We start from the raw sequence: 20,921 nt of genomic DNA, 5'->3' as shown, positions 1-20,921 counted from the left end.
AATTTCTGCCCACCATGTGCTCCCTGCTTCGCCCGGCTGCCCAGGCCTCAGGAGTTCGTCGCGTTGAACTTGTGAATCCCGACCGGGCTGCGGTCGTGCGTATGACAGCGCGGTGTGTTGAGGTGAAGTCTTGGCAGCGGACGGCGCAGGCGAAAAGTGACTGAATAGTGGCGTGCCGGTGGCTGTCCGGTGTCGCTCCGCCGGGCGGAATTTGCAATTCAATCTTGGACGACCGTAAACTATCGCCGCTCCGTCAGCCTGTCAGATGGCCCGAATGGGACGCCGTCTGGGTCAGCTGACGCGTACACGTGATATCAAACCTTGTCGTAAGAGTCAGACAAGGCAAATTGAGTTCTCCAAGGGCAATCCACCGAAACCAGGCATCTGATGTGCAAGGAGGTGGTCGATTGTGTTTCGGGGGCTTTTTGTTGAGGAAAAGTCGACGACATGCAACATGGAACTTGTTCCATTTTTTTTTTTATTCTTCCTGACTCTGAGAAGTGAGAAGGTGCAACGCAAACAGCCAAACAGAAAAAACACAGCACCTCATCCAGCGGCTCTCAGTGGTTGCTGTGGGTTCTCGCAGCAGCCAAGGCGCTAATCATCGCCCCTTGCGACGTCTACACAGGCGGCCAGCCCGCTGAGGTGCGTAAGTACCGTGGCTATACTTCTTGGCTGTCAAGGTACCTCCACCCACTGTAATGCACGCTGGAGCTCCCAAGCCTGAGCCAAGAAGCAGAGGGATCACAGCAGGTGGAGGCAGCAGCCAATCACACAACACAGATAGCCCCCAGACCCCGCCGGTATCGCCGACCGTCCGTGCGCCATCGAGGCAGAGCAGGTCACGTGATGGACCTTCCCTATGGCGCAGTCACGGTTTGCCATTGGTTCTTCGCGTCAAATAACCTTATTCGCCGAGAAGGAGCCAATGGCGTCACCAGAGACTGTCGCAGCTGCCGTCATGTCGTACGTCCTGCAGCGCGGCACTCTGTTTTCTGCAAGCTGCGATTCCGGGCTCCGTTCGGTTCCAGATCGATTGATGCTCCGTCTGGAGATGCCGTTCTGGCTTGTGGTTCGTCCCTTCGCTGGTCATGGCGTAGGTAACTTTCGGTGTCAAACTCAGTGTTGTGCGACATCTGTCAGCCTGGACGGTGGTCCCTCATTCGTCGTTTGTGTCACCGAAAAAGCAAACGGATTCAACCGCAGCAATGAGAGTGGAAGAGGCAGATTCTGAGTCTCCCATCATTTGATGAGGCACGTCTCAGTAGCCATGCAGGTCTCTCTTCCCCGGGCCCGTCCTCTCCTCCCCGCTCCTTCCTTCCCTTCTCCCCGGCTGCCGTCCTTCGCTCTTTCCCTGGGGCAGGTAGATACGGATAATACAGCAGCAGCGCCTTCCCGCCCATCAGAGAAAGTACCCATCACGAGAAGGAGGTACCTTCCTCCAAGTCAAGGTCGCGCCTTCCTGACCCACCCTGAGCCGGTCCCCACTTCCTCTGCGGTGCCCCACTCCCGTCCACGCCGCTTCCCTCCGCCAAGAGCTCCGCCAAGGTCATCGTCACCCGAGAACCACCACCAACCGGTCCGTCTCTGTCTTCTGTTTTCTTCTCCAAATTCTTGCACTGGAACCGTCTCCAAAGCCAAGAAGCTCACCACCCTTGCGTACTTCTTTGCTCAGAGGTCTTTTGCCAAGTTGAAATCCCTTGTCTACCGTCTTGGTCAACGTCTTGATGCCCAATCATAGCCTTCCAGTCGGCACAATGACCGAATGCCTTGCTACTCACGCTTCTCACGCCTCCAGAGGCTGGATGAAGGGGGGCGTGTTATCATCTTGCCCAGCCTTGGCGTCTCCCAGATTTTTTTCCCAATCCTAGAAACCTTGTGAGCCACAAGTCTGAAGCTTCCGAAGGTTTCTAAACCTTCCCCGTCAGCCAAGTCTACCCATCGCGTCGCTGTCCTGCTATAAAGGTAGCCTTGTTCCCCGTTGCTCTCGACATCCGGGTCTAGACTTCTCGTCAACACACTTCTCTCCACTTCGAAGAAGCTTCTTGGTTTTCAAAGCCAATCTTTCTTTTGACCTCACCCACCACACGAGGCCAATCTTTATCGCGACATCCACCGTTCGTTTTTCCAAGCGTTCCAACCACCCACCTTCCCCGTACATGGAAACCAATTGAACCACCTTTCCCGTCGGCGCCAGCAGAGACTCGACATCATGTCTGGTGACTACCCGAAGCACCCCTTCCTCCTGTCGGTCGACGAGACCGCAAAGGCCCTGGGAGTCGACATCGACAAGGGATTGTCGTCCCAGCAGGTCCAGGAAGCCCAACAGAAGTACCCCGAGAATGAGTTCGAAGTCGGCGAGTCGGTGCCATGGTACACCATTCTCAGCAAGCAGATTTTCAATGCCATGGTGCTGGTCCTCATCTTCGCAATGATTCTGAGTTTCGCAATCAACGACTACATCGAGGGCGGCGTTCTCGCATTCGTCATTGTCGCCAACGTCACCATCGGCTTTTGGCAAGAGTACCGCGCTGAAAAGCGAATGGACGCGCTGCGCTCTCTTTCTGCACCTTCCGCTAATGTTTTGCGCGACGGCAAGACGCAGGTTATCCCCAAGTACGTACACGCATGCGCACGCGCGCAGTCCCCCACTTTGTCTTCTTGGCTTTCGGCCATCTTGGCTTCCTCTTCTTGGCGCACGGCTGACCCGTGATACAGTGCTCAAGTCGTTCCCGGTGACATCATCCTGCTGAAGATGGGTGATACCGTACCCGCAGACATGCGCATGTTCGAGGCTATGAACCTGTCCTGCGACGAGCAGTCCCTGACTGGTGAAGCCGCTCCCGTCGACAAGACCACCGAAGCCAACATTGTGGTCCCCGGTACCGAGAAGCCCGCCACCGAGGAGGGCGAGGTCGGCATTGGCGATCGCTTCAACATCTGCTATGCCACCACCATTATTCGAAAGGGTCGTGGTCGCGGCGTTGTCATCGCTACTGGAATGCAGACCGAGGTCGGCAAGATCGCCGCCTCTACCCAGAAGAAGGTCCGCAAGCCTGGCCGCTCCATGAACTACAAGAAATACGGCAAGCGTCAGCCTGTTGTCGGTCTTACGAAGCGTGTCTACGATGCTGTTGGCAAGTTCTTGGGTCTCACCGAGGGAACTCCCCTGCAGCGCAAGCTTGCTGCTCTGGCCTACCTGCTCTTCGGCTGTGCCATCATCTTGGCCATGATCGTCTTTGGTGCGCACAAGTTCGACGTCACTGGCGAAGTTATCATCTACGCCGTGTCTCTTGGTATCGCTATTATCCCCGAGTCTCTCGTTGCGTAAGTCTTCCTGTTAGTCGTCGAAGAAGTCTATCTAACTATCCGACAGCGTACTCACCATCACCATGGTCGTTGCCGTCACTGTCATGCGCAAGGCGAACGTCGTTGTCCGAGACTTGTCCGCCTTGGAAGCTCTCGGCGGTGTCACCAACATTTGCTCCGACAAGACCGGTACCCTTACTCAGGGCGCCATGATTGTTCGCAAGGCCTGGCTCCCCATGTCCCACACCTACACTGTTCGCGACTCCCAAAACCCCTCCGACCCCACCAAGGGCAAGGTCACCTACACCGAGTCCAAGGAGGAAGAGAAGGTTGAGGAAGCACCCAAGCGTGATTACGACCAGGAGCGTTCCGCCGCCGTTCTCAAGTTCGACGTCCCCGAGGAGAAGCTCCAGAACAAGCAGCCCGCCAAGGCACCCGAGCCAGAGGTCGACGCCGAGATGACCCCACCTCTGAAGGCCTTCCTTCTGTCCTCCGCTCTTTGCAACCTAGCCACCGTCCGATATGATGAGGAGGAGGCCAAGTGGCAAACTACCGGCGAGCCTACCGAGATTGCGCTTCAGGTCTTTTCCCACCGATTCAAACTTGGCAAGAAGTTCCTTGAGGGCAAGGGCTGGCATCAGCTGGCTGAGTTCCCCTTCGACAGTTCCATCAAGCGCATGTCAGTTATCTACGATATTCCCCAGGGCGATGAGACTGCCGATATCTGGGGCCACGACAACAGCCTGGTCTTCACCAAGGGCGCCGTTGAGCGTATCCTGGATCTTTGCACCCATCTTGGCTTCGGCGATGCTCGGCAGGAGCTTACTGAGGAGCTCAAGGGAGAGGTCCTCGAGCAGATGAACAACCTTGCTTCTCAGGGCCAGCGTGTTCTTGCCATTGGCTACCGTGATTGGAATGGCAAGTTCACCACCAACCAGTCTACCGTCCCTACCGAAAAGGAAGAAGAGCTCCGCGGAGAGGTTGAGCAAGGCCTTACTTTGCTCGGTCTTGCCGGTATCTACGACCCTCCTCGCCGCGAGACCAAGGCGTCCATCGCCGAATGCTCCACCGCCGGCATTAAGGTTCACATGCTCACGGGTGACCACCCCGAGACTGCCAAGGCCATTGCGAAGGAAGTCGGCATCATCCCCAAGAACCTGGGCGTCCTGCCCGATAGCATCGCCAAGGCTGTCGTTCAAAAGGCCACCGACTTTGACAAGATGACCGACGCTGAGATTGATGCTCTTGAGGAATTGCCTCTCGTCATCGCTCGTTGCGCTCCCGAAACCAAGACCCGCATGATTGACGCCCTGCGTCGTCGCAATGCCTTCATGGCCATGACTGGTGATGGTGTCAACGATGCCCCCTCCCTTGCTCGTGCTGATGTCGGTATTGCCATGGGTTCTGGTTCTGACGTCGCCAAGTCTGCCTCCAAGATTGTGCTCACTGACGACAAGTTCAACTCTATTGTCGCTGCCATTCGCCAGGGTCGTCGCATGTTCGACAACATCCAGAAGTTCATCCTCCACTTGCTCAGCTCCAACGTTGGTGAAGTCATTCTCCTGGTGTGCGGTCTCGCCTTCCGGGACAGTGATTCTCTCTCCGTCTTCCCCATCTCGCCTCTCGAGATTCTCTGGATCAACATGGTTACCTCGTCCTTCCCTGCCTTCGGTCTCGGTCGTGAGGAAGCTGCCGCTGATGTTATGCGCAAGCCCCCTCAAAACAAGAAGCGCGGTGTCTTCACCAACCAGATCCTTGTGGATATGGTTGTCTACGGCATCATCATGGGCGCGCTGACCATGTGCACCTTCGTCATCATCGTTTGGGGAGCCAACGACGGCAACCTTGGTTCTGCTTGCAACAAGGAGTTCAGCGAGGCGTGTCGTCCTGTCTTCCGCGCCCGTGCTGCTGTCTTTGCCGAGCTTACTTGGATCATTCTCATCTCCGCCTGGGAGTTCAAGAACCTGCGCCGTTCCATGTTCCGCCTGAACCCCGAGGATCCCAGCAAGTTCCCCCTCTTTAAGGACCTTTACGCCAACAAGTTCCTCTTCTGGGCTGTTGTCCTCGGCGCCCTCTCTGTCTTCCCCGTTGTTTACATCCCCCAGCTTAACACTAAGCTGTTCAAGCACGTCGGCATCACCTGGGAGTGGGGTATCTCTGTCGGCTTCACCATCCTCTACGTCGTCGGTGTCGAGGCCTGGAAGTTCGTCAAGCGTACCTTCCACCTGCTCGAGGACCACAAGGTTGTCCGCGGCGCCTTCAGCCAGGGCGGCGAGGACGAGGGCCGCGACTTCAAGAAGACCATGACTATGTCCAGCTTCAAGAGTTGGGCATCCTTCGGCCGCAAGGACACCGGCGAGTCCACCGGCCGCCGCAGCCGCTCCCAGATGCGCACCAACACCAACCTGTCGGGTGACACCCGCACCGGCGAGGGCTCCCCCAACACCAGCGCGGACGACAAGGTCTGAATTGTTTGAATTTTGAGATACCGAAACTGCATTTGTCGAGTTTGTGTCAAAGTTTTATTGACATGTTTGTGCGAACAAGAGTACATGATACCACTATCACGAAGATGATACGTTGCATGAGAAGAAGCTAGAAGCTAGAGTCATGATTCAACGGCTGATACCCAGAGGTGAAGGAGGGTATGTCGAGTTGAGAGATGAGGAGCAGTTGAGCGGGCCTTGAAGGGGCCTTGCATCATGACTTGAAGATTTGCATCGAGGTGGAGGAGGGAATCGGTTGTCTTGTCGTTTTAATAGGATGTACCTAATAATCAAATTCTGCCCATCTACATGCTGTTGCCTTTCTTTCTGTGACAACACTATGATTCGTGTGCCCGCTATTACTCATGTCTGTCATCGTCATCTGTTCTGTCGTCATTCCACGCACTTGAGAGTGAGACAGTGTCCCTTCGAATACATCATCTTTCGTACCTGGGCAAACTAATGTGACCTTGTCATCTGGGCCGTGTGCAAACTTGACTTCGCACCTTCCTCGACCTAAGACATATAAAGTGTTTAGGGTAATGTTCCTAGTGCCAATCTCTCAGGGACAAACAATCAGATCTAACGACGAATGAGGCACTTTGTTTGCGCCCTCTCGGGTCTGCGGAGCTTGCTGCTTCACTGGTGGTTCCAGACTTCGTCACTGTAGTTGGTCTAGAGCATCATTGAGTGACGAGGGACACCATCGTCTCACTCTATTCGTCGTTGCTTTCAGTTTATTATCCCCCCATTTGGAGACGGAGGAAGTGAGTGGCAAGGTTTCATGTGGGCGAGGCAGCTCTGGCGATGAGCGAGTAACGCGGCTCCATGTCCAGAGTCGACAATATGGCCGGATTGTCCCGTTTGGAAAATACTCTACATCAGTCGGGAATGAAAGATTCCAATTTCTCCCGGGTTTGTTTAAGATCTCGTTGAGCCTTGAATTCATATCGATGACGGACTTTCGATGTAGATGCGCTCGTAAAGACGGCAGTAGTTGCCTTGCAAGTCTGCCTGCTTCCAGCACTGCCTCTTCAGCTACTCCTGCAGCACACGCTCCGACATCTGAGTGGACGAAGTAACACAACCTAGGCAGCGATTGGTCGGATCCATACCTCAGAACTTTGCAATCGTTTCTCATTTTCTTGCTATTATCCAACAACAAGTGATCACCTGACACCGGCAGCCCAAATCTTTTCAGCTGCTTATCCTCCTCGTCTCCTGTGCCGCTTTGGCACAGCTGGGCTTCCTTCGCCGCCAGCGCTTTTGCTCAGCAACGCAAGCTGCACCTCGCGCTCGGCACAATGGACCCATTATCGGCATTCGGTTTAGCTGTCAATGTGTTGTCGGTCGTTGACATCTCCAAGTCTTTCCTCGAGACTCTGGGGCAGGTCAAGGATGCGGGCTCGTCGGCCGCCACGCGGGACATTGTCAGCGTCAGCCGCAGCCTGCAAGCATCGAACGCGAAAATCGCATCTCAATCGTGGGCTGAAAACGACGATGAGGTGACATTCTCTCAACAATGCTTTCTTGCAGTAGAACTGAGAATCATGGCAGGCTTTTAGGAACCTTGTTGAGGAGTGTCAGAAGCTCTCAAAGGAGTTGGTGCGTCTTGCAGAGGAACTGTCTGTCATGAGTTCGAGCAAGCTCGTGGCGAAGCTTAAGGTCGCAGATCTTACGATGCGGAGCCACAGTAGGATCGAAGAGAAGAAGGCCCGGCTGGAGACGCTTCGCGGACAAATTTTGTTCGATATCGTAGTTCCAATGGCCAGAAAGGTTCACGAGATCCCCGACATGGTAACGATAGATACACAGACCCGGGCCCTCCTCAGGGAGATCGAGGCAGGCCAGGACGCAAATAGCGCCGTGGAAAAGCGTCTACGTATCTTCCACGAAGAGTATGCTGCCATTCAGGATGAGCGGCACACTGAGCTTGTCTCTCTTCTTCGTGATATGCCCGACGTGAGGCCGCAACCACCCAGGTCGGCGAAGGGAGACGAAAATCTGAAGGCTAAGGGGGTGGTATTAGATAGTTTGCTTGACTCTCTCTATTTCCCCCAAGAAAGCGACCGATTCCATAACATCAACCCGGCTCACAAAGGCACCTTCGAATGGATTTACCGGAAGCCGCCCACAGGAGCAAGCAAAGCAACATGGACAGACTTCCGAGAATGGATGTAACACGGTGCCGGAATATACTGGATTTCAGGAAAGGCTGGGTCGGGTAAATCGACGCTCATGAAGTTGCTGCGTACCGATACGACGACTCGCAGTTCTTTACGTGACTGGTGCTCCAGTAGCTGTCTTTTGGAATGGTCGTTCTACTTCTGTGGAATCCAGGGACGCATTTGCAAAGGTCGCTGGAAGGCTTGCTCCGATCTGTTGTTTTTCAAGCTCTTGAGGAATGCCCCGAGCTCGCCGAGAGAATATTTGACGCCGGGTTCGTACAACGCATTGACAAGCATCATTCCCCAACTATACCAGAACTTAAACTAGCGTTCTCTTGCCTGACAACGCCAGGGTTGACGGACATCTCCGGGGCTCCCATAAGACTGGTTCTCCTCATCGATGGGCTCGATGAGTTTGACGCTGGTACAACAAGTCTCATGGAACTCGCGGCGTTGTTCACAACCGCTGCTCAATCACCCTCTTTCAAAGCTGTTCTGTCCAGCCAACCCGAAAACGCATTCGAGGAGGCTTTCGTCAATTGCTCGAAATTGAGGCTTCACCATTTAACTCATAGTGATGTTTTTATGTGAACGAAAACCTTCGGAATCATCCTAGGATGCTTCAACTTATATCACGGGCCCCGGAAGAATCAGCCAATCTTGTTGAAGAGGTCGTGGAAGCCGCTCAAGGGGTCTTTCTCTGGGTTGAAGTGGTTGTGAGATCTCTGCTCGAAGGTTTCCAAAATCATGATGAGATAGGTGCGTTGGCCGAAAAGCTGCTCGAGCTACCAACAGACCTCGAGGATCCATTCCGCGTCATGCTCGGGCGAGTTCCCCATAGATACAAATCGACCATGTCGAAAACATTTCAGCTCATACGGGGCATTTCTGAGCTCCAAGCCAAGGATCAACCTTGTATGGATGGCACGGATAAATGGCCATTGACGGCACTGAGCTTGAAGTTTGCTCTTGTTGAGCCAGAAGCAGTACTCCAAGCCCAGATTGGTTAACTTACTCTGAAAAGGGCATTTGAAGAAATTCGTTCAATCGAAGCACAGATGAGGATATGCTGCTCTAGTTTGATAGAGCTTAGAGCCTCAACTGATCAGGCTCACCCCGATCTACTTATGGAGCCGGCACCAGAATCCAAGACTGAGTTCAGTTCCGCTGTAACTGACAGCTGAAATGACTGGTATGATCCGGAGGTGCAATCAATACACCGGTCCGTAAGGGAATAATTGTCGAAAGAGGATGTGTGGGATGGAATTCCTGCCCTCGAGAACTTCAACGTTGAAGCCGCAATCTTCCGAAGTCTGGTCATGCACGCTAAATGTGGTTCGAACCGAAGCCGCAAATCCTCATCCTCGAAAGGCGTGCCCTGGGACATTGTGGCAACTGCCCTGGAAATCGCTCGCACTCTGGAGATTGAGTGTGGGACACACCAGCTAGACATGATGAATGCTTTGGAGACGGCACTGACGACAAGATGCGGATTGAGCCGGTGGGATACTTTCGACGACTTCCCAACTCAAGGTGCTGCGTGCCAGGACAGCTTGTTCGCATTCGCTGTCCGTTACGGTCTGCGGCTCTATGTCCGAGCAAGACTCCGGAATGGAGGCTGTCAATCTCTTCACAAACAGGGTCGACCGCTTCTTAATTATGCCTGCGCGCCAACAGCAGCTCCTGTGTGGGTAAGGGGCCTAGATGCGCGGATTGTTGCGGATTTGTTGCACATGGGGCAAATCCAAATAAGCAGTTCAACGGATGCAGTCCCTGGCAACATGCCTGGTATACGGCACGGTCCGCGTTATCTACAAGAGATGAATTGTTCCCAATCCTCGAGACTTTGCTAGCACACGGTGCAGATCCAAACGTGTACATCGAATACTTTGAGCCTTTCCCGGAAAGGCCTCTCTTGTTACAGAGGTGTCGATTTTCTGTTCTTCTAGTAGCCCTAAGACTGCGTGCCAAAATCTGGGAGAGTACAAATAGCACCATTGCTACCAACGAAGCGATTATAAAAAGAATTATCAAAGGGTTGAAGAAGAAGGGCGCGAGGGTTCGGAAGTGGAGAGAGGTAGGAGATACCTTCATCCGTGAGAGCCCCGGCTCTCGGAAAATTCGGGGTCGAGTACCAACACAAACCCAGTGTGGGCTGATGTGATATGTACCTTCCAGAACCAAACCCTCAACATGCATATCGAAAGGTTCAAATACACATTAGTGGCTTTCACCGAGATTACAAACTGATCAAAACTACTTGAGAAGTGCCCATGCTTGACCCCAGGATCTGCCTGGATTCCACGACTGAAATATGACGGGCACAGAGTTTGGCATTAGAATATCTATTCCCAAGGGCTGGGTGCCAACCATTCTACTCAGCGGTGGCTAGGTAAGAGCTGCAGCTTAGGGTCACGCAGCCCTGGATGAACCGAACATGACAGATGACTCTATTTCCAGCGCGTTGTTGTCGAATATTGAGAAATTTTACGAAGGGAATGAAGACGGAAAACCTCATTCTTTGAGTGTACCAATGCCAATCCATAGTGTGCTGTATCGCGTAGTTGGTCTGATCATGTGTCAATATTATGACTCGCCAACGGGCGCGATGGCAGGAATCACCCGAACACTCACGTAAGCTCTTTCGAGTACTTCGGAAAACAAAGTACGGACTAAGAGGATTTTAGCACTTGTTCAAAATAACCCGGAGCACTCATGCATGTATGTGGTTAGTCATTGGCCATTTCACGTTTAGGTTGGGAACTGCTTACGACTACAAAAGGTTACCATAGTTGAGGAAGCCTAGCAAACCTTGAGTTCCCTGACTCAAGTTCATCCCTCACCCAAGCCTCTTTTGACATTGCCCAAGCTTCGAACGTGAGTGATGATCATATGTAGGTCCAACTGTGGCCGCCGGATAAATAGTGTAGTCTAAAATCGCGCTTGGTCATAGACCATTCGTTCGTTCGGAGAGAATACGCTGGCCCACAATGCTTATCTTGCGCATAATGAAGCGTAGACACTACTGAAAGCATCTTGCGATTTAACTCAATCGAGGTTCCAGCATCCTCCATCCAAAAGGACTGCGAAAGGGAAAACTTCTCCGTTTTAACGCCCGATGGTAACTTCCGACGCAATGAGATCGAGCAACTATGGACAAGGTGTGTCGTGGCCGCTCTCATTGACCTTGACAGATAAGCATATAAAGAGGAGCGAATTCCTCCCCCACGGATAATGATGGGTGAGCAGGCTATACAGCTCTGACAACTCTCCGAGAATCTCCGAGAAACAAGATCTCCAACAGACGCCCGTTTCTAGAGAAGAACAATGTATTCTCGAAGTCTTCTCTTCTTCCTACTCGCTGTTCCCTTTGCAGCTGCGGTTCCCGTCGCTGAGCAGAAGCACAATGGGAAGCCCATCCAGTATGTTGCCATTCTTCACCCTGTTCCCCTGTTCCCAACCCGTCCTTTGCGTTTGGTTGATTTGCTTGATCCTCCATCGCTCTATATTGATCAAGTTGACCTGTAGCTGACATCGTGCCAGCGTGAAAGTTCCCGGCTTAGGGACGGGTACCTATTATCCGGGAGACCACGGCCATAACGGGAATGTGGCGGTGTATAATCTTGCCCACTATGGCAATGTAAATGGCCCCAAGAAGGGAGGTAAACCGTAAACAAGACGAACTCTCTACAGATGAAGGGCTATGGTCTATGGCCTAAGCATTAAATTGCCAATTAAGTACAGAGAAGATACAGATAAAAGACCAGTTTCGTCAATCAGCATTTGTCGTCGTTCACTGATCAACTTGTATTTGCTGGCCTTGAGAAGTGAGCTGGGATGTGTTAACACGCGCGACGCCTTACAATTCGGAACCATTAGTGAGAAAGTGCTCAAGGCGATTGAAGAATTCACCAGCAGGAAATATCTCCCAAACCTAAGGTAACATATGTATTCTACACGATTTCAACACCAAACTTCAACTGGGTTGTGGTTGCCACATCTGCATATGCTTCTGGGTTCAAGACGTCAGGCATTACCTACGGTTATATGTAAGAAACGAATGCAATGACTTGACACCTTCTATCATTTCATGGACAGCATTAGTCTTATCAAGCCTCGTCCAGTAGCTTCAACGTAGATCTTGTTCCTCAGATTGAAAACGAAAAGTGGATCGGGCTCCAGTTGACTTTGGCTGAGTAATCGTCATCCGCGCAATGTTGACAGAAGGCGTCACGTCCAAGAAGGGCAAAAAGGCAAAAGAAACTGATCATAATGGGCTACGAACTAGGATGGACGGGCAGGTGATCGAAACCTGGACCTTCCGCAGACATCGCTGAGGATATGCAAAGCGGACGCTCTACCACTGAGCTACACGCCCATTTCTTAGGTGATGGCTTCGATGGAGCATCGGAACCGGTTGGGGAATCCGCGCCCAATTGGAGGTCAAGATGCTGCGTTGCAGGCTGCAGGCGAGTCTGAATTCGGCCGGGGAAGTGGTTCTGTGGATTCCGCGGAAGGGCTCGCGACGCAGTGGAATGAAACCCCTCACTTTGTGCTCCCCACCTTGGTGCAAGCGCAAAAAATGGAAGCGGAAAGCAATGAGAAATGCGGCATTTGCAACATGCCCTAAGCTCAGTAGTACTTAGTATGTGAGTTCGGAGTGGTGCTCATCAAATCACACCGAGCGGGGCTCAGCCCCGTCACTCCCCTTGGTGTAGTTGGTTTATCACGTTCGACTGTAATGGTTTCATTGTCATCGAAAGGTCTCTAGTTCGATTCTGGAAGGGGAGAACCAATTCTTTTGCATTTTTGCTGATTTGGTTCTCAACTTCTGTCGCTGGTCGGTCTTCGATGACCATTCAACACTTTTGTCGCCTAGCATATGCGACCGAGACCGTCCGATTGACTTCGCCATAGTCTCAAACTCAATTGCCCCTCATTCCCGCCGCCGATGCGACAGTGGCATCTATCAAGTTTCGGGTCTCATTCCTGAAGTTCTGGGCGAAATATTGTACTCAGACATCTCTGCCACTTTCATTCCAATCTCTCTGCCCCATCCCGCCGTCAACGTCGACCCCCTCTTTTCTGGCATCCTTTACAGCTTGTCTTGCCTCTTGCTGCTCTTGTTTCTTCCTGCACATCATTAGCGATATCCTGGGATCCTCTAGTCGCTAAGTAAACTCACCTCTCAAGGCCGCTCGCGTAATCGTCAAACTGCACGTCCTGGCCGGGGACCTTCTGCGCCCCGCTCTTCCGATCGACAGCATCCGCAACCTTGCCTTCCGCCAGAGTCTCCATCTGCTCGGCCTCGACGTTCGGGTTCTCTGGCCCTCGGCTTGCGCCTGTGCTGCTGTATGCCGTGTTGCGCTGCTCCGTAGCATCGACGGGGCCGGAGGAATGCACACCTTGACCTAGGGAGCTAGGCACCGCATCGTCGGCAGACCTCGACTGCGACTGCGGAAACGGCGTGCGACCGAGGACTGCATCGCGTGCGCTAGATTCGCTTTGCTGTGCAGCTGTGTTCTCTGCAGGGTTGCGGGATGCAGGGTTCGATGATGAGGTGTAGGCCTCGGCCTTGGGTGGTTGAGACATTGTAGTGTTTTAATGTGCTAACTGGCGTATTCCAGGTATTGTTACTGATGAGTTCTTGGTTTCAGATCTGGGAATTATTTAAAGATGATCGCAGTAGATATCTTCAAAAACGAGTCGCTCAACACCTGACGCTGGTGCAGAATAACTAGCGAAAGCTGCGCTCAAATCAGTGACAGATCGATGACGTCGGCGGGCGGGCAGGTCTAGATCGGCGCTTGTTTGCTTGGACAGATCTGAATGACAGCAGCCACATCCCCAAAGTCGGATCCATCTTCATTCGTCATCGCATACCACAATCAACTGCTGCTCTTTATCACCAGCGATTGTCATAGAATCTCAGCAAGGTAAGTAGATACGGAGTTCAGGAACTAGCCACACTCCAGCCACCGTGTTCTTGAGCCACGACGCCCAGGACTCCAAAGTTGCTCTCGACCCCGCGCACATGGCAAGCAATGCACATTCCAATCTTCAACGAGTCGCGTTACTCAGAATTGAGACGAAATATCTCCGCAGCCCGGGCAAATCCCTCTGAAAGTATTGGTCAGCTGTCGCGGGGTCGCTCGCGGCTCGCGATCAGTCCCAAAATTGCGCCACCGGCTGCACCCATGATCCCTGGTTCTTCCAAACATGTCGCTACTGATTGCTCGGTATCTCAACATGTCTTTCGAAACAATTGCCTTGCCATTGGTTCCCCGCATCGTGATACTTTGGCCAAGACAAACGATGCGGCGAGATGGAGGGTCGCGGGCCGGGCTGACGGCTCCGACTCGGCGTGGACATGTGCCGCCGAGTTCCGCTGGGCTCGTTTTCGCCCATTCAGTATGTTCGATGATAGATGCTGAAGACAGCTATTGGTGCCAAGGTCTGATGTCCATCCATGACAAAATCCAAGTTGCATATCGCGCGATATCGCGTAAACTCGTCCCAAGTCTGAGCAATGCCGCTCCGTTTGTGGTGTGGGAGCGACTGCTGTTGTTTATAAGGAACAGAAAGCGCCCGTTCTTCTGCGCGAGGCGGTCGCAACCTTAATAATATTGATACAGCGAATTTCAGCTCTCACATTATTGACAATGGCGCCGGCAGCTACAGCGACAGCTCAGAAGCCCGAAGAGGCTCCCTCGAAGACCATTCCCATCAAGGAGTCTTTGGCTGTTCAGAATCCTCAACTCCAAGAGGAGGAGCTTCCAAAGGTTCTCATTGGTCACAAAGAGCCCTTAAAGCTGAGTGGCGCGTTGGATAAGTACGAGCACTTCGACAGCACCCCAATCATCGGTCGCGAATTCCCCAGTCTCGACATCAAGGAGCTCCTCAGAGCGCCCAACTCCGATGACCTCATCCGCGATCTCGCCATCACCAGTAGGTATATCTTCCACCCCAAAGTCCTCGTACTAATCCTTCCAGTTTCACAACGTGGTGTTGTGTTCTTCCGAAAGCAGGACAACGTCGACAACGACCTCCAGAAGGAACTCGTCCAGCGACTCGGCGAACTTTCGGGCAAGCCGGCCACGTCGAAGCTTCATATCCACCCCGTCAACAATGCTGCTCGCGGAAACGACAAAGATGACGAGATCAGCGTCATTTCATCTGCGAACGCGAAGAAGCTATCCCTGTACAAGTACCTGAACTACAACAAGAAACAGACCCAGAGGACGCAGTGGCACTCCGATATCACCTTTGAACCTGTTCCCAGCGACTATGCGCTGTTGAGGCTTACCCAACTTCCAAAGACGGGAGGAGGTATGTCGTCTCTCGCTCTCGCTTGCCGACTGCGGTCTTGACTAACAGATTTGTAGACACCCTCTGGGCATCAGGATACGAGGTGTACGACCGCATCTCTAAACCTCTGCAAAAGTTCCTCGAAACCTTGACGGCAACCTACGCACAGCCGGGATTCAAACAAGCCGCTGATAATAACGGGTTCAAGCTGTTCTCGTCCGAGCGCGGCGCCCCCGAGAACGTCGGCGAGATTCTCGAGGCCATCCACCCTGTGATCCGCACAAACCCTGTGACCGGATGGAAGAGTGTCTTTGCCTTTGGTCATCACGTCGAGAAGATCAATGGTCTGTCCGAGGACGAGTCGAAGCACTTTCTGGATTGGTTCGTACAACTCGTCCTGGAGAACCACGATCTCCAAGTTAGACATCGCTGGCAGAATGTCAATGACGTCGCGATCTGGGATAATCGCTCGGTGTACCATGCTGCTACGCCAGACTACCTTGAAGGAGATTATGGCGAGAGGTCTGGATCAAGGAGTGTTAGTCTTGGCGAGAGGCCATACCTTGACCCGCAGAGTTTGAGTAGACGAGAGGCTCTCCGTGCTGAAGCTCTTGCTAAGGAGACTGGAGCCTGAGTTCCATGTAGGGCGGTATAATTATCAACAAATACGATAATAGAAGTCAGCCATGCTTAACGGTTGAAGTTCAAGCACAATGACCAGTACCCCTTCGTGATTCTGTGATCCAATTACCCTACTCTAGTCCCTACTCTGCTTCGGGTTTCTTATCTATGAGCGGCCGTAACATCTTTACAAACCCCACCCATATTGCCAATGAGAAAAGCGGAAAGATACCCAGGATGTACAGCGCAAAGCTGTATCCCCTTTCCTGCGCTATCCAGCCTCCCAGCGAATGCGAGATAGATGCACCCGTCTGGCGGGTGATACCGCCGACGACACCAAAAGCCAAGTTAACCCGCCCTGTCCCAGCCATCATGACGGCCAGCAGTCCGGGTATTGCGACGCCCTGGATACCTGCACCAACACCATCGAGAATCTGTACAGGCCAAACTCCCCAGCTCTTGATCACCCGGCCGGCGACGGCGGCACGTATAGGTAAGACAGCATAGGATATTAGAATGGCGAACCAGTAGCCGGAGCGTCCAGCAAGCCACGCCGTCAGGAATGACATGATGATCATGGTACCCTGTGCAATGATAACGGTAAGGCCAGTGGTTCCGGCGGGGTCGCCCTGGCCTGTGGCCACGAGAGCCTGGCCGTAGAGGAAGAGAATCGCAGCGTTGCCGAGATGGAACAGGAATATCGTGATGGCAACAACGCCCAAAGGCTTGTTTTTGAGAAGGATACTGGCCCCCCTGAAACCACTTCTGGAAGGCTTTGATGGGTCCCTGTTCGTGAACCTTTGGGTGAACTTGTTCGTAAACCTTTCCTTCTTGCCTTTCGGACTGGTTATTGGACTTTCGACTGGAGGGCTGATGTCTCTGTGTGCTTCTGTGTCGGCCTCTGCTCTTCCCCTCTCTTGCATGTCCTCTCGATTACCGGTATCGTCAGGGGAAGGTCCTCCTCCCCTCGCGGCCCTGTGGTCAATCGCCCGTTCTGGTAGCAGAAACACGACACCAATCGTCGCCGCGCAAAATGCCATAACCAGGTAAAAGACTGCCGTCAATCCAAAATGCGAGCCAAGAAGCCCAGCCAGACCGGCGCTGACCATGTTCCCCGCATGATTAGCCGCCTGATTTCGCCCGTTCAGAGTGCGGAAGCTATGTTTGCTCTTGTCATCAGAGCAGATGCCTAGCGTGAGGGCAACAAGCAGAGGCACCATGCTAGTGCCGGCAACGGCGGACACGATCTGCGTGAGGAACACGAGAGCCGGATGTGTAGATAGGAGGTTGAGTCCTTGGGATACACCAACGAGGAGGGCGCAGACGGCTACCATCATGCGCTTGTATCTGGTGAGTTCAAGTATCAGTGACCTTGCCATCGTCTAGTGCTATTTCCGTAGCATTGCGATGCATCAGCTGACTCACTTTGTTGCGTCTATCAACGCACCGATGGGCCCCGTAGCCAGAATGGTAGCCACGCCGCTCACTGTCTGAACTGACCCGCGCAACCCGGGAGCCCATCCGTGTTCTTGAAGATAAACTCCAAGGAAGGGACCAAGACCGTCTGAAACGTCACCCATGAAGAACGCCATCACGAAAAGAGCCCATCGGGCCCATCTCTTCAGCTTCGCATCAGCCTCGCTTGTCGGATCTGCATCTCCTGGCGTATCTTCCTCGCTGGTAGGCACGTCCAAGATGGTAGGCGGCGCCGACACGGACGAGGTAACCGGGCTGTCCTTCTTGCTGTCGACCTCCGGGCTTGGCTCAGCTGGATGCAGGGACTCCAGGCTGATGGCGTTGCGCGGGTAGGTCTGGTTGTCCTTGGCGTCCATTGTCTTGTGCAGCGTAGGATGAAGGAACACACTTCCATGGCCGTGGGATGCTGGAAGGGCCGTTCGTTATAAGAGGCACGGCCCCTCGTCCATCACAACGACGGGAGCAAGACTGACTTTGACAGACGTTCCTACGTCAGTATCCCTACATGCCGATTTGAAACGGTGCCAAATATAGCCACTTGTATGAACTCTTTTTTTCCGAACTCACCTGGGGCTGTCTTCGTTTTGGCATACTTCGTGTGTCGGTGCAGATAAGGTTGGTGTGTACGTCCGTTTTGAAACGTGCATACACACAAAACAACCCGTTCGTGGCCCAAGTGCCGCCGATTTACCCGCCTTGAGTTCTCTAAACTTGGGATGAGCGGGGACCATCGCCATCAGCGGGAAATTTCGAAAGAGCGAAGTAATCGGTATTTAGTTGTGGGTGGTGCTTCCTCCGCCGACTACATTTACGCTGATAATGGAGGTGTCCTTATTAGAGGACCGCTTGCGTTAATGACCACTCCATCTCATGATCCAATATTCCACTTGGCCCTTGGCAACACCCTCATAAGGGAAAAGGGTGCATTCGCTGTTCGAGTTGTGATTGCATCATAACATCACTTGGATTTGCTATAGTCTATCGCCACTGCTGTGACTGCTCGTTCTCGTTTCCTCAGTGATGTCTGCGCCTCTTCTGGCCAGAAGCTGCCTCGAAACCCTAAAGCTTGGCGATTTTGTCCTTGTATGACAGATGTGCCGTTGCAATTTCTCCTTTTCCTTAGTTTGGGACATAGCCGCTTGGCTAGTTGAGCATGCTTCTTGGTGTTTGAGTGCTTCAGCTCTGATACAAGAGAGCCATGGCGGTTATCAGACTACGTCCCGAGCTGGGGAGAAGGCATATTTGGATTGACTGATCACGCCTCTAAGCTTTATAAGATGCAGTTCACCGCGGAGTCCCCAAGGCTTGTTCAGATTTAAGCTATGGAATTCAAGGCCACGAACACGCTATTTCAGGGGAGGTCCCTGTCCAATTTCACGTTAGGTGGGCAACCAAGATCCTCTTATGGGCATCTTTTCGGGATATTACTTCAAGATCGACAAACTCAAGCTAAGCCGAGTAACTCTCCCATTGAAGTAATAAAACTTCAGCTGGTAAAGGTTCGTCACAATTTCAGAACCCGTCCACCTGTGCTGCTTCATCGTATTCCGTTATCTCCGAGGTCGTTCTGCGCCACTCTCGGCGGTTACAGAACTGAGTGTGTGAACTGATTCTACTCTTGCGGCATGCTCCATCCGCCAGTGACATATGGTTCGGTGATGTTGGGGTATAGAATGGTGATGGTTGACCTTCATTGTATAGAATGGTGATGGTTGACCTTCATTGTGAATATTGAGCCAGCCGGGGATGTCTGGTTTATCAGCACATGGTGTGTGGTACAGTCCGTTGCGTTAACAGCGTCCGCCCCCCCTTTTTTTCCCCGCTTATGCAAAAACATAAAAAAAAGCTAATTTTACGCTATAACGCGTATTTTGCCGCATCGCATACAAAACGCATCAAACCTATCGCCAGTACCTCAATCGCTATTAATTATTATAGTTATAGTAGTATTTAAATATATAACTATATAATAGAGATATAAAGTATATATCTAATACCTCTATAGTAGTTAATTTACCTATAAAAGTATTACTAACCTAGCTAGTTACCTTATCCTTATACTAATTAACTAGTAAATCTTATAAGAGATTAAGATAATATTACTAAGGAATAGGAGAAGAGACCTATAGTATAGCTTTATATATCTACTTAGTATAGGTTTTATATAACTCTAAGTAATATAAAAGTATACTAAGGGGTTTAATATAGTTCTTTAGAGTAAATAGCTTTAGTAGTTAACTAGAGTAATAAATCCCTTAATAGCTTAACTTATTTATAATATTAAGTAAGAGTTTACTACTATATAGATAATATCTAGTTACTTATAGTTTACTACTAATTAGTATATATCTATAGTTTATTATATTAGATATACTAAGAAAGACACTAAGCGATAATAATAATATAATAGTACCTAGAATATTAAATTTATAACTATTAATAATCGCAATAATACTACTATTTAAAGACTAAAAGACCTATAAACTAGTAAGTATTATTAGCTATACTAAACAAATAATTTAATAATATAGATTATAATATAATATTATTAGTAAGGTATAGAGATATAAGAGGTACTACTAAAGTTAATAAAAGATAGAAATATAGCATTATATAGAGCTTCTTAAACTACTATAGTATTATAGTAACCTATCCCTTAAAGAGATATAAGATTTCCTATTTAAAGCCTTTAAGATTTAGATTAGTTATTCTATAATTAGTTAATAGTTAAATATATTTAGCTAGATAAATAAGAAGTTTATAATTATTACTACTTAGTGAAGTAATAAATTATAATATAAGTACTTATACTATATATAATAATATTACCCTAACTAGCTAGTATTTATTAATAAATCTAGTATTAATAAGGATATTAGGATATAGAGGACTAAATAGGCACTAAAAAGGCTTACTATATTTTAAACTATAGAGATTAATTAGTTTTAGAACTCTTATATATAAATCCTATTAGCCCTTATGTTAAGTAGTATCTTATACTTAACTATATACTATAGTATAACTAATAGTAATAGGTTCTTTTATTAGCTATAGGAGTACTTTATCCTAAAGTATAGGCATTTTCTAGAGCTAAACTCTATTATTATTATAGATAACCTCTCCTACTATTATATACTTAAAATTAAGGATTTATACTAGGTATTAGGTATTAATCTTAAGTTTCTACCTCTATATTCACTAAACTTTAACCCTATTAAGGAGTACTTTAGTGATTTAAAGCGATATATTAAAAAGATATATTTAAAGTAGAATAATAATAAGAATAATACTTAGGATTTTATAGAATATCTATATAACTACACTATAAAGATTAGGTATTATCTACTTTAGATTAAGGGCTATTTCCACTATTTATTTATTAACTTTAATAAGATAGAGTATATATTTAATAATATTAAACTATAAAAGAGAGGATAAGCTATAAATATTAAATATTAATAAGTAATCTAAATCTTTATTATATAATTATAATAGATCTTAATTATATTATTATATAGTAGGAAATTATTAGATCTATAATTATAGCTAGTAA

The 20,921-nt window shown here is 50.3% G+C and overlaps 7 protein-coding genes across 7 annotated transcripts; 5 read left to right on the top strand and 2 right to left on the bottom strand.

Moving 5' to 3' along the window:
* Positions 1-2,212: 2,212 nt before the first annotated feature.
* GCG54_00001386 (Calcium-transporting ATPase 3) lies at positions 2,213-5,777 on the top strand (the record flags this gene model as incomplete). The annotated part of the gene is made up of 3 exons (XM_045401502.1): positions 2,213-2,616; positions 2,719-3,327; positions 3,377-5,777. 3 exons carry the CDS (start codon positions 2,213-2,215, stop codon positions 5,775-5,777), a joined length of 3,414 nt encoding a protein of 1,137 aa, XP_045258504.1.
* A 1,322-nt stretch (positions 5,778-7,099) lies between these two features.
* On the top strand, positions 7,100-7,976 carry GCG54_00001385 (uncharacterized protein; the record flags this gene model as incomplete). The annotated part of the gene is made up of 2 exons (XM_045401501.1): positions 7,100-7,300; positions 7,353-7,976. 2 exons carry the CDS (start codon positions 7,100-7,102, stop codon positions 7,974-7,976), a joined length of 825 nt encoding a protein of 274 aa, XP_045258503.1.
* A 604-nt stretch (positions 7,977-8,580) lies between these two features.
* GCG54_00001384 (uncharacterized protein) lies at positions 8,581-9,147 on the top strand (the record flags this gene model as incomplete). Its single annotated transcript, XM_045401500.1, has 2 exons — positions 8,581-8,968; positions 8,999-9,147. 2 exons carry the CDS (start codon positions 8,581-8,583, stop codon positions 9,145-9,147), a joined length of 537 nt encoding a protein of 178 aa, XP_045258502.1.
* A 1-nt stretch (position 9,148) lies between these two features.
* GCG54_00001383 (uncharacterized protein) lies at positions 9,149-9,658 on the top strand (the record flags this gene model as incomplete). The annotated part of the gene is made up of 3 exons (XM_045401499.1): positions 9,149-9,185; positions 9,212-9,464; positions 9,511-9,658. The coding sequence occupies 3 exons, from the start codon at positions 9,149-9,151 to the stop codon at positions 9,656-9,658; spliced, it is 438 nt and encodes a 145-aa protein (XP_045258501.1).
* Positions 9,659-12,978: 3,320 nt separating this feature from the next.
* Positions 12,979-13,555, bottom strand: GCG54_00001382 (uncharacterized protein; the record flags this gene model as incomplete). The annotated part of the gene is made up of 2 exons (XM_045401498.1): positions 12,979-13,096; positions 13,149-13,555. The coding sequence occupies 2 exons, from the start codon at positions 13,553-13,555 to the stop codon at positions 12,979-12,981; spliced, it is 525 nt and encodes a 174-aa protein (XP_045258500.1).
* A 1,070-nt stretch (positions 13,556-14,625) lies between these two features.
* On the top strand, positions 14,626-15,905 carry GCG54_00001381 (putative alpha-ketoglutarate-dependent sulfonate dioxygenase; the record flags this gene model as incomplete). The annotated part of the gene is made up of 3 exons (XM_045401497.1): positions 14,626-14,911; positions 14,957-15,292; positions 15,349-15,905. 3 exons carry the CDS (start codon positions 14,626-14,628, stop codon positions 15,903-15,905), a joined length of 1,179 nt encoding a protein of 392 aa, XP_045258499.1.
* A 130-nt stretch (positions 15,906-16,035) lies between these two features.
* Positions 16,036-17,724, bottom strand: GCG54_00001380 (uncharacterized protein; the record flags this gene model as incomplete). The annotated part of the gene is made up of 2 exons (XM_045401496.1): positions 16,036-17,239; positions 17,318-17,724. The coding sequence occupies 2 exons, from the start codon at positions 17,722-17,724 to the stop codon at positions 16,036-16,038; spliced, it is 1,611 nt and encodes a 536-aa protein (XP_045258498.1).
* Between the last annotated feature and the right edge of the window lie 3,197 nt (positions 17,725-20,921).

The sequence above is a fragment of the Colletotrichum gloeosporioides genome, assembly GCF_011800055.1.
Source record: "Colletotrichum gloeosporioides strain Lc1 chromosome Unknown consensus_85, whole genome shotgun sequence".
NCBI classification, from domain to species: domain Eukaryota; kingdom Fungi; phylum Ascomycota; class Sordariomycetes; order Glomerellales; family Glomerellaceae; genus Colletotrichum; species Colletotrichum gloeosporioides.
Note: the sequence above shows the minus strand (reverse complement) of the source record. Positions and strands in the feature narration are given on the sequence as shown.